General features: G+C 49.2%; 1 protein-coding gene across 1 annotated transcript in view; it reads right to left on the bottom strand.

Annotated features, from left to right (window-relative positions):
* The window catches only part of DNAH6 (dynein axonemal heavy chain 6), a 3261518-nt gene that overhangs the window by 2004097 nt on the left and 1244175 nt on the right, over positions 1-13246 (bottom strand). The window contains 1 exon segment of the mRNA XM_029602297.1: positions 329-496. Coding sequence (XP_029458157.1) covers positions 329-496 — 168 coding nt within the window.

Here is a 13246-nt window from a genome sequence, read left to right on the forward strand (position 1 = left end):
ACCATGTGACAGGGTATCTGTGCCATTCGCCGGCCCCTGTCACATGGAGGGAGCACTGGATGGCCGGCGCCATCTTTAAAAAGGGTCGGGGGTGGGTTTAGGGGTTATTTTTGTGTGCCGCTTTTCCCGCCCTCCCCTAAAACGATAAGAGAACCCCCACGAACAATATCGTGGGGTTTTCCTATCGTTTTGGGGGAGCCCCCAATTTCTGACGATTTTGAAAATATCGTATGATATTTTCAATCGTCCGAAGCCCGATTCACATCCCTAAAAAAGAAATTGTATACTATTACTATAAAAGAATGATTGTTATCCTCATGAACTTTACCTCTGCAATTAAGGCATAATTTGGTACCATCATTGCAAATGGTCTAAACAGAGCTTTCAGATTGTCAGGTAACTCAGTTCTTCCAGCATAACCAGGGTTCATTGTGATGAATGCTGCACAAGTCATTATTAACTTTATTTCACGACCTTCGAACATAAATCTAGAGAGCTGTTTGAAAGGAAAATGAAAATGATATTATAGATTTTTGACTCATTGGGAGAGCAATTTTTTAAAACCATATGCCTGTGTCAATAGTCTGGCTGAAAACTGCCTACCCTTTTCCTTGGGTTAAAGTACATGTGGGGCTTAACATGCATACTTTTAGTCATGGGAAACATAGGAGGATTCAGAGGTTGTGTTAGATTAGAAGATGTAGTAATAGATATTTGCATTTTCAAACTATTTGGGTCATACATCAAGCTGCGTTAGGGCTCTAACAAGCGTTATATCTCGTAAATCACATGATATACGTGAAATTTTGCATCTCTCCACCCAGATATCCTCTCCTATTACAAATACCTTCTTTGTGTGTGATTTGCATGCAAAGAATAATGCAAATGCAGGCAAAGAAAGTCATTAATAAGCAATATGATGCTAATATTTTATCGCGACTGACTAAGAAGGTGGTCAGCCATGATAAAATAACAACACCCCCTAGCACGGGTCCCAAGGCGCCCAATTCACATTAAAAGCGCCCATAAAAAACAGTCCAGGTGGTCCCAATTCTGCCAAAAAAATTTTAAAAGTGTCAATAATGCATGTGGCGGTGGCAGTGGCCCCTCACTCCCCGGAGTCACTCCAAGCCCCACTCCCCACTCCCTGGCCTCTGTGTGCATGTTATAAAATTGCCATGTCCCTAGGCATGAGCCATCATAAACATGTCAATGTGCCCTGTTTGAAAGTTACTGTCCCTATTTGGTCTGAGTTGCTTGAATATTTAATTCAAGGGCATGCTAACTGTAGAACCTTCATCTGTTGATGGTAAATTGGACTTACTGGGAAAGCACACTTAAATCTTAAAAAAATAATTCTTAAAGGGTTAAACTATTACTGGCTGTGTGTATTGTGTGTTAGTTTTTAGGGCTAGTATTATTTGCAAGTGTATTTAGGGATAATAGACATTGAATTAATTTTGTGAGCTAGAGAAAGTTAATACTTTTTTGCAAGTGTAAAGAATTGTGAGTGCTTAGGGATACAAGATTTTTTATTAATTTGTGAGCTAGTATAGGTTAGTATTTGTTTGCAAGTGCTAAGTGTTATGGGGCAGATTTTCAAAGGGGTCCGCGCGTAAGATACACGCGTAACCCCCGAAAACCTGCCCCAAGTTCCCCTTGCATGCGCCGAGCCTATCTTGCATAGGCTTGGCGGCGCACGAAAGACCCGGGACGTGCATATGTCCCGGGGCTTCAAATAAGGGGCGGTCCGGGGGCGTGTTCGGGGCATGGCGGCGGTCCAGGGTGGGGTCGGAGGCGTGGCGGCGGTCCGGGGGTGGGGCCGAGTGCTGTGGCACAGAGGCCTGTGCCGGGGCAGGGAGCCGGCGGCGCGCGCAAGTTACACCTGCCAGAGGCAGGCGTAACTCCACGAAATAAGGTAGGGGGGATTAATAAGGGCTGGGGGGTGTGCTAGATAGGGGAAGGGAGGGAAAGTTGGGAGCGACAAAAAAAAAGTTCCCTCCAAGGCTGCTCCGAAATCGGAGCAGCCTCGGAGGGAACGGAGGCAGGCTGCTCGGCTCGGCGCGCATAGGTTGCACAATTGTGCAGCCCCCTGCGCACCGACCCTGGATTTTATAACATGCACGCGGGCATAGATTTGTTCACGCCGGGTTGCGCGAACAAATCTGTGCCATCGCATACGTTTTAAGATTTGCCCCTTAGTGTATTTAGGGATAATAGAGTTTGGATTAAATTTGTATAACTAGTATTTGTTTGTAAGTGTAATGAATTGTATGTGTTTACTGTCAATTGACTGTGAGGTAAATTTTCAAAATATTATGCATGAAAAATTAGGCATAAATACACATATGTGAAGCATCCATACTTATTCCATATTTTATTGACAAGTCATGTATGTGCACATATGCAGCTTCATGAGTAAAACCAGATTAGTAAAAAGTGGGCAAGCTGTGCGTGTGAATTGCATGTATGCATGTAATGCACATGGGGCCGGATAATATCCCAGGATAATATCCCAGGATATTAAGAGAGCTCCAGTCTGCCCCAGTCACCATACACATACACTAACTCTCTTCTTCAAGAGTTAACACGCTTCTTCACTACCTTCCGTCGGACCTTTGATGATCCAGGAAGGCAGGCTATGGCAAGTTTGGACTTTCTGCATTTACGGCAAGGTTGTTGAGCACTCAATGAGTATACTATTGAATTTCATACACTAGCGACTGAGCTGGGCTGGCAAGAAGATTGCCTCTGATCCATTTACTTAGATTGTCTGTCGCCTCAGCTCAAGGACGAGCTTGCAGCCCGTGAACTACCATCCTGTCTCAAGGGCCACATTGACCTCATGGGTTGCATAGACCATCGCTACCAGGAGCGCCACCGGGAAGTCCGAGCGACTTCTCGCCCAGCTGCGGAATGTTCTCGTTCTCCTTCCACTGAAGGGCTCGCTACTAGCAGAACTCCACCTTCCAACAAGTTTTAGGAACCTATGCAGCTGGGGCGTGGATGCCTTACCTCAGAAGAGCTCCTCAGGAGGAGGCATTCAGGCTGTGCCTATATTACAGGGCTGTAGGACATCGTCTTTTTTCTTGTCCCATTCGTCTGGGAAACATGCGGGCCTGAGTCCAGTAGGAATCCTGAACTTGGGCGCCACCTCTCCAGCCCCCAGCTGACACTCCTGGTTACTCTGACCTGGAACTCCTGTAACTTTCCTACCTTGGCTTTGGTCGATTCAGGAGCCGGTGGAAACTTCCTTGTGAGAGATCTGGCCCAACACCTGGGCATCCCTATTTATACCATCGAGAAACCATTGCTTATCGCCTCTATCCATGACGACCCATTACCTGGGAGGATTACTCAAGTCACTGTCCCTGTTCGCCTTCAAACTAGAACCTTGCATGAGGAGGAAGCAGAATTCTTCGTACTGGATAAATCCATTCATCCAGTGGTGCTAGGGTTACCCTGGCTTCAATGTCACTCCCTGCAGTTTAATTGGGAGACCTTACAACTCTCCGAGTGGAGTTCTGCCTGCCACAGCTCTTGTTTAAGAAAAGTGGAACCACCCTCTGTGCTCCCCCTGGCGGTCACTGTCTCAAGCCTTCTTGCACCATATGCTGATTTCGAGGATGTTTTCTCCAAACAGAAGGCTGGCATCCTTCTGTGACACTGAGAATCTGACTGTCCTATCAACCTCTTGCCTGGAACTTCACACCCCCCCCCCCCCCCCCAAGGGCAGAACCTAGCCTTTCTCTGCACCAGAAACCTAAGCTATGTCGGATTACATTCGTGAAAACCTGGCTAAAGGGTTTATTCATCCCTCTACGTCGCCTGCCAGCGTAGGCTTCTTTTTCGTTACCAAAAAGAATGGGTCTTTACGACTATGTATTGACTACCATGGTTTAAATGCCATCACTCACAAGGACAAGTACCCTCTGCCCTTGATCAATGAACTATTTGATCGCCTCCAAGGGGCTACCATTTTTACCCAAGTTAAAACTGTGAGGAGCCTACAATCTGATTTGTATATGCCTAGAAGACGTTTGGAAATCTGCTTTCAATACCAGAGATGGGCATTACGAATACCTCGTAATGCCATTTGGCCTTTGTAACGCCCCTGCGGTATTTCAACGCATGATAAATAAGATATTATGCGACCTGCTGTCTGTTTGAAAGGCAGAGCCTACCCTTCCTAGGGTATATTATATCTAGACACCGTTTCTTCATGGACCTTAGTAAATTGCGGAGTATTCAAGATTGGCCCCCAACCCAAGGGCCTATATGGGCATTACAGCGATTTTTAGGTCTCGCAAATTACTATCGATATTTTATAGCCAACTATTCTCTAGTTGCAGCACCCCTTACGGCCCTCACTCGCAAGGGCAGTGACACTAAGAGCTGGACTCCAGAGGCTATTGAAGCCTTCCAGGCCCTAAAAGGCTTTTGTACTCGGAATCTGTTTACGCCACCCAGACCCGAATCGTCCCTTTATTGTCGGAGTAGACACTTCTTCCATAGGAGCAGGGGCAGTTCTGAGTGAAAGTTCCCATAATGGCACTCTGCATCCATGCTCCTTTTACTCGCACAAGGTTACCTCCACGGAGCGGAATTACAGTAATGGGGATAGCAAGCTCCTCGCAATTAAGCTTCCCTAGAAGAATGGCATCCTGGCTGGAGGGCATCCAACACCGCTTTACGATATTTACGGATCATAAAAACCTAGATCACCTCTGACACGCCCAGCATCTGAATTCCCACCAGGCCCACTGGGCGTTGTTCTTCACCTGGTTCAATTTTGATCTACGTTACGGTCTTGCAGAAAACAATTTACGTGCTGACGCTTTATCTCGTTCCTTTGAATCCAAAGATTCCCAGGAAGAGCCTCAACATATTATTGACCCGGCTTGTATCTACTTGTTGGCTGCCGTGACTGTGCCTGCGGAGAAGACAGTGGTGCCCCGCAGGTTTTGTGAAAAGGTACTACAGTGGGCACATGACTTACGAATTGCTGGACATCCCAGATGCGCACAGACACTGTCCTTACTTCAACGCTACTATTGGTGACCAACCATGTCCTCGGATGCTTGAGCCTATGTGGATTCCTGCCCCACGTGTGCTCAACAAAAGAGACCTGTGGGCCAACCGTGGGGGCTATTGCAGCCATTATCTCCCCCCAGAGAACCCTGGACTTAGCTGTCCACCAATTTCGTGGTGGACCTTCCTGTATCGAATGGGAACAGCATCATCTTGGTGGATATGGATAGGTTCTCCAAGACGGCTCACTTTATCCTGCTTCCTAGCTTGCCCTTGCACGCCTGTTCTTCTTCCACATATTCTGTCTCCACAGATTACCTGAACATATCACCTCAGATAAAGGACCTCAATTTGTTGCCTGTTATTGGCATTTCCTGTGCAAGAAATTAGCGATATTGGTTGGATTGACTACAGCCTACCATCCTCAGGCCAATGGCCAAGCTGAGCATATAAACCACTCTCTCAAATTATTCCTACGCTCATACTCCAATGACCAGCAAGATAACTGGGCCCAACTGCTTCAGTGGGCTCAGTTTTCCCATAACTCTCACATTGCTGCAGCCAAAGGAGCATCCCCTTTCTCTTTAGTATATGAGAAACAACCACGGCCTCCTCTGCCAATACCCCTCACAGTTCTTTCTCCAGCAGCCCAAATGACTGCAGATGTCTTTCAGACTTATGACGCGCACAAACCAAACGCTACAAAAAGTGGCTGCACGTGCCAAAAGAACCTCAGATGGTCTCCAGAGGCCAGCTCCTGAGTTCCAGCCTCTTTACAGAGTACGGCTGAGTACACACCTTTTTCGTCAGAAGCTCCCTTCCCAGCAGTTTGCTCCCAGATATATTGGTCCATTTCCAGTCATTCAGTGCATCGGCCCAATGACTTACCAGCTCCATCTTCTGCCCATGCTGTGTGCCTGCTTAAACCCTTGGTGCTTTCTTGGCCATCTCGCAGAACTCCTGAACCCTCACAAGTCATTTCTGAAACTGACACCCTTTACTGGGTGCAAGATGTCTTAGATGTCCGCAAGAGAGGCCGCCATTGGGAGTATCTCCTCTCTTGGGAGGGGTACAGCCCCTAAGAAAACTCGTGGGTACCTGCCACCAACATCCTTCATAAAGGTCTCCTCTGGCAATTCCATTTGACCCATCCGGGTAAGCCCAGACCTCCAGGAGGGGGACGTAGGGGGGGGGTGGTACTGTTGCACTCCCTGGATCTGGCCCGAGCTCTTTGGCGGCAATAGGCAGCTACCTATGTGCCCAGGACCCTCCTGTGCTGCTGCAGCCTCCTCCAGGGCTGACTGGGCCACCCCATGTGTGCTGCGGGGAGACGCCGCTACTTCCTCTTCCCTGGCCCTTCAGCCTTAGCTGTGTGTGCCTCTCTGGACTTTAAAGGGGCCGCGGCGGGAAAGCCGCCCGCGGCCCCAGATGATGACTCCAACCAGCTTCCCTATATAAAGCAGGCTCAGACATTCAGAGCTTGCCTTGGCAACAGGTCTCCATGCTTTCCAGTTGTGCACTTCATTGCTACTCCTGTTTCTGTATCTGCTCCAGTACCTGCTTCAGTTCCAGTTCCTGCTTCAGTTCCAGTTACTGTTCCTGCTTACGTTCTGATGGACCTCCTTGGCTTTGACCCTCTGCTCGAACCTGACCTTGCCTCTAGCTGCCTGCCTCAACTCTCTGCTTGAACCTGATCTTGCCTCTAGCCACCTGCCACGACTCTCTGCATGGATCTGACCTTGTCACTAGCCACCTGCCTCGACCCTCATCTGGATCCGACCATGGATCTCATCTCTTCCTTCTGGGACCCTCCGCCTCTGCTGTCACCTGGCATTCTGCCTCTGGACATTGTCTCTGGGATCAACAACTCGGAGACCCTCCTAAGTCCAGACAGCTCCAGTACCCAAGTGCTCAACCTGCGGGGAATGAGGGCTGGTATTGGCAAAGCTCCATTCGGCCTCCGCTTCCTGCTTGGCCTTGCCGCCTGACCCTATGGGAGGCACAAATACCACCTCGGGCCAAGGATACACCTCTGCAACAGCTAAGTTAGTACATATGTTAGAGCTTACGAAGCAGGAATTCTTTGACGGGAGTAATAAATGGGAAAATTATTAGCTAATAAATTGAAAAAATGTTCGCTCCAAAATAACATCCTGAAAATTAAAGATGATTTTAGTACCATTCTTACCAATAATTCAGATATCCGTCGGAGGTTCCTTCAGTTTTAAGTGACATTGTACAGGCAGAAAAAACCATCACTCTTGAGGTGATAGAAAATTACCTGCATGACATTCCCCTTCTGGTTTTATCAGAGGACATGCATATGGAATTAAAGAGATAGCAAGTGTTGCTTACCTGTAACAGGTGTTCTCACAGGACAGCAGGATGTTAGTCCTCACATATGGGTGACATCATCAGGATGGAGCCCAATCACAGAAAACTTCTATCAAAATTTCCAGAACTTTGACTGGCCCCTACTGGGCATGCCCAGCATGGCACTAACCCTGCAGCCAGCAGGAGTTCCCCTTCAGTCTTATTTGATAGCTACAGGCAGTGCCGAAAAAATAAAACAACAAAATGTTACGAACCCAACACCGCGGGGCGGCGGGCGGGTTTCGTGAGGACTAACATCCTGCTGTCCTATGAGAACACCTGTTACAGGTAAGCAACACTTGCTTTCTCAAAGGACAAGCAGGATGGTAGTCCTCACATATGGGTGAGTACCGAGCTGAGGATGTCCGAACATGCACCAAATGTACCCAACAGCGTGCAACAGGCCCAACAACTGGGGCATCCTGAACCCCACCGGGCAGGCGGAAGGGTGTTGGTACGTCACGTTGGAAATAGGTTACGCAGGACAGATTGGCCAAAGATGGAATCTTGTCTTCTGGCTTTGTCCAAGCAATAGTGGGCTGCGAAGGTATAGAGAGAGCTCCAGGTGGCAGCCCTGCAAATGTCAGGAAGCGGTACCGATCTTAGGTGTGCTACTGAAGTCGCCATGGCCCTCACAGAGTGTGCTTTAACATGGTCTTGAAAAGGAATGCCTGCTTGCTGGTAGCAAAAGGATATGCAGTCCGCCAACCAGGAGGAGAGAGTCTGCTTACCCACAGGTTGCCCTAATTTGTTGGAATGGAAAGAGACGAATAACTGAGTGCTCTTCCTGTGGGCAAGTGTACGGTCTAGATAGAAAGCTAGAGCCTGTTTACAGTCAAGGGTATGCAGAGCCTGTTCCCCTGGACTGGAATGGGGCCTGGGAAAAAAGGTAGGTAGTATGATGGATTGATTAATGTGAAACTCCGAAACTACCTTGGGTAAAAACTTAGGGTGAGTGTGGAGTACCGCCCGGTCCTGCAGGAGTTTAGTGTAAGGCGGATAGGTTACTAGGGCCTGTAACTCACTAACCCTGCGAGCTGAAGTGATAGCTAAAAGGAAAATCACTTTCCATGTGAGATATTTTAGGTCACAGGAGTGAAGAGGCTCAAATGGTTGTTTCATGAGCCGACCAAGAACCAGGTTAAGGTTAAGGAGGACGTAAAGGTTAAGGTTAAGGAGGACGTAAAGGTGGCTTGATATGGAGCAAGCCCTTTAAAAAGCGTGTTACAAGGGGTTGTACTGATATAGGAACATCCCCGACACCTTTATGGAAGGCGGCCACCGCACTGACATGCATTCTGATTTAAGAGGTCTTTAAACCAGACTCCGACAAATGCCAGAGACAGTCCAAAAATCTTGGGACTGGACAGGAAAAGGGATCAAGGGACTGCTAAGTGCACCATGATGTGTACCTTTTCCATTCATAGGAATAGAATTTTCTTGTGGAAGGCTTCCGTGAAGCAATCAGAACACGAGAAACCGAATCTGAAAGGTTAAGTGGTTGAAGGATTAACCTTTCAACATCCATGCCGTCAGAGACAAGGCCTGAAGATTGGGATGGCGTAGGCATCCGTTGTTTTGAGTGATCAGATGCGGGTCCATTCCCAATGGAATGTGCCTGCGGATGGAGAGATCCTGAAGTATTGGAAACCACACTTGGCGTGGCCAGTGAGGTGCTATCAGGATCTTGGTTCCCTTGTCCTGACGTAACTTCACGAGAGTCTTCGAAAGAAGAGGAAGTGGAGGGAATGCATAGAGCAGACCGATTGCCCACGAGAGGGAGAATGCATCTCTGGGCTGAGAGCGCTCGCTCCGAATGAAGGAACAGAAATTGTCGACTTTGTGGTTCTGAGGGGACGCAAAGAGGTCTGTCTGGAGATAACCCCATTGTTGTAAGATGAAGTCAGCTACTGAGGGGTTGAGAGACCACTCGTGCGGTTGGAAGACACGACTCAGATTGTCTGCCAAGACATTGTCCACTCCCGGCAAGTAGGTGGCCCTGAGGTACATCGAGTGGGAGAGCGCTTCTGCCCAAATCTGCACAGCTTCCTGACACAGAAGGAAGGAGCCTGTGCCTCCCTGCTTGTTGATGTACCACATGGCCACCTGGTTGTCCATCTGAATCAGGATTATGTGATTTGATAGGCAATCCTGAAAAGCCCTGAGAGCATATCGCATTGCTCGAAGTTCTAGGAGGTTTATTTGATGTTTGGCTTCCCCTGGAGACCAAGACCCTTGTGTCTGTAGATTGTCCACGTGGGCTCCCCATCCGAGATCGGAAGCGTCAGTGGTGAGGATGAGTTGAGGATCTAGCACTTGAAAGGGCAGTCCCTGGAGGAGATTGTTGTGATTTTTCCACCAGGCGAGAGACAGACGGAGTGAGTCGGTGATGTGGACAATGGTCGACAGAGGCTGAACAGCTTGAATCCATTGTGACCTCAGAGTCCAATGCATGAGCCTCATGGCCAGGCGGGCCATTGGTGTGACATGGACTGAGGATGCCATGTGTCCTAAAAGGATGAGGAATTGGCAAGCTATTGCTGTATGCTGAGACTGCAACTGGTGAGCGAGAGACACGAGAGTTAGCGCTCGTTGTTGAGGTAGAAAGGCTTTTGCCTGCAAGGTGTCCAAGGTGTTTTTCGTAATTGACGAGAAATCCTAGAGAAATTAGAGTGTGTAGGGTCAAATTGAGGGACGACCAAGTGGCTTGCTGGGTTGGGGCCCTGATTAACCAGTCGTCGAGATAGGGGTAGACGTGAACACCTTCTTTCCTGAGAAAAGCTGCGACAACCACTAGACATTTGGTAAAGACTCGTGGTGCCGATGATAGGCCGAAGGGAAGCACGCGGTATTGATAATGCTTTGGGACTACTAAAAACCTGTGGTATTTGCGATGAGCTGGAGTTATCGCAATGTGTGTGTATGCGCCCTGAAGGTCCAGAGAGCAGAGCCAGTCTCCTCTTTGCAGAAGAGGTAGAAGCGAGCCCAAGGTTACCATCTTGAACTTTTCTCGCTGTAGGTACTTGTTGAGAGCACATAGGTCCAGAATTGGACGAACCCCCCGGATTTTTTGGGGATCAAAAAGTATCGGGAATAGAACCCTGGGCCTTGGTGCGAGAGAGGGAAGGGTTCTATTGCTCTTAACTGGAGAAGAAGGGAAACCTCCTGCTCCAGAAGGACAGAATGGTCGGATACTCTCCATGCTTGCAGAGGTGGTGAGTCCGATGGAAGAGCAAGAAGGTTTAGGTGGTAACCCTGAGCAATGATTGCTAGCACCCATTGGTCGGTTGTGATTGATTGCCACATGCTGTGAAAGTGGCACAATCAACCTCCCACTGGTATGCTTGGCAGAGGAATCAGGCTGCTGCTGTCCAAGTGAAAGTCAAAAACCTGAAGCAGGCCCCGGCTAGGGAGCTGCTTGCGGCTTTTGTTTTCGGGCCTGGAGAGGCTGAGGTTTTTGAGAAGGCCTCGTAGTTCGGGACATTGCTAGTGGAGGATAGTACATCCTTGGATGGAAGAATGACTTCTTAGAGTCCTTCCTAAAGGTTTGTTTTGAGGGGAATTCGGGAGGTATCGATGAGAGCTGTTTAAGGGTCTCATGATGGTCCTTTAATTCAGCCACTATTTGCTGGATCTGTTCACCGAACAGATTGTCTCCTACACATGGCAGGTGAGATAGCCTGTCTTGTACTTCTGGGCGAAAGTCAGAAGATTTGAGCCAGGTCCATCGTCTTGCCGAAATAGCAGCTGCAGACACCCTAGAAGAGGTTTCAAAGATATCGTATGCTATCCTTATCTCATGCTTTCCTGCCTCAAACCCCTTGTTGACAAGGATTTGAAGTTGTTGTTGGAATTGGTCAGGCAGGGTTTTAGAGAAGTCCTGTATCTGCTTGAAAATGACCCTATTGTATTGGGTCATATACAGCTGGTAACAGCAATTCTGGAGATGAGCATGGCCCCTTGGAACACTCGTCGACCAATAATGTCTAAGAACTTGTGCTCTTTAACAGGAGGGGTAGATGAGTGAGGCTTCGTCCTTTTTGCTTTCTTTTGAGCCGATTCCACCACCACTGAGTGGTGGTCGAGCTGAGATTTTTGAAAGCCGAGGGCTGATTGTACTAAATAGGTAGTGTCAGCTTTTCTATGGACTGGGGCAACGGATCCAGGGTCTTCCCAGTTCTTTTTGAAGAGGTAAAGAAGAACTTGATGAATGGGAATAGAAGTGATCACTTTAGGGGCATCCAGGAATTGGAGGAGCTCCATCATCTGGTGCCTATCATCCTGCTCCATTTGAAGCTGAAAAGGGACCAACTCTGATATTTCCTTCACAAAATTAATGAAATAAAGGTCCGCTGGAGGAGAACGCTTTCTACTTTCAGTAGGAGAGGGAGGTGAAGGTAAGTCATCGGTGTCTGTGGAAGTATCATCACCCCAGGTGTCATAAGGATCAGCAGACTGACCTGTAGGACGAGAAGGGGGTTGGATACCCGAAGGCCCCTGCTGAGGCTCAGAGAAAATCGAAGGAATCGCCGGGGGCACCGTGGACGGCCTAGAAGGCATCGGTGCCGGTATCGAAGGCATCAATGGCGAGGATGTGCGTATCGCCCCCGATGAATGAATCGGTGGTGAGGGACGAATTGGCATCGATGGCTGAGGCAGTACTCCCGAAGGAGGAATGCGGAACGGTGTTTCTCCTCCCAGTGAAGCTGTCAACGGGGAGCGCACCGGAGCCATCAGAGACCCGGGAATCACCAGTGGAAGGGCGGTCATGAGCGCCTCCATCCGGGATAGCAGTGGTGCCGGTCGGTGACCGGTTCCATTCTCGGTGCCGGTATCGGTGCCGGAGGAACCTGGAGCTGTTGCATCGCCTTGTCGATGGCCTCCTGGACCAGCCGGTCCAGTTCTTCCCGGAGACCTGGAGCAAGCAGCCTCTGCTCTGTGACAGAAGAGGGAGGCGGAGGCACAGTCGGAGGGAGCACCTTTACAGGCGGAATCGCGACTCCCAAACTCCGATCGGGTGAGGGTGGCCTCGATATCCCGGTCACAGGAATGGTCGGTGCCATTCCTGGATGGGGCTTCTTCGATGGTGGCTCGGATGGTAGCGAGGTCGATGATTTCGCTCCCTCGACGGTCCAAGACTTTCGATGCCGATAGCGATGTTTCTCCCTACGATCCCCTCGATCTTGAGGGGGAGTAACGGGAGTCGATGGCCGTGAAGACGTCAATGGCGGACAGTCACCGGACGGTGGTCGATGCTGGTGCGACTTCAATGGTACCGGTTCTGATGACGTCAATGCGATAGACGGCATCGGGGTGTGAGGACAGAAGAGAAGTCCCATCTTTTCCATTCTGGCTTTGCGACCTTTTGGTGTCATGAGGGCACATTTGGTGCAAGTCAGGACATCATGCTCACGGCCTAAACACATTACACAGACTCCATGAAGGTCTGTGATGGACATGGTACTAGTACAGTCTGGGCACCGACGAAACCCTGACGCCATGGCCATCGAAAAAAATCGAGCCGCGGTACGGTCGACGGCCAGTAGGCCGCGAGGGCCAAATCTGATGGTAATTGACGAAAGACGGTCAAAAAACTTACCGGGGCACCGCGGTCTGAGAAAAGTTAGAGGAAGGACCCCTGTGGGGCAATTTAAGTTTAATTAACTCCGTGAGGAAAATTCCTGTCAGGAATCTCTTCAGAGCTCCTAAACCGCGAGGCTACTGCTGCGCGGAAAAAAGAAGACTGAAGGGGGACCCCTGTTGGCTGCAGGGTTAGTGCCATGCTGGGCATGCCCAGTAGGGGCCAGTCAAATTTCTGGAAACTTTGATAGAAGTTTTCCAT

Source organism: Rhinatrema bivittatum, chromosome 1, assembly GCF_901001135.1.
Source record: "Rhinatrema bivittatum chromosome 1, aRhiBiv1.1, whole genome shotgun sequence".
In the NCBI taxonomy this organism is placed as follows: Eukaryota; Metazoa; Chordata; class Amphibia; order Gymnophiona; family Rhinatrematidae; genus Rhinatrema; species Rhinatrema bivittatum.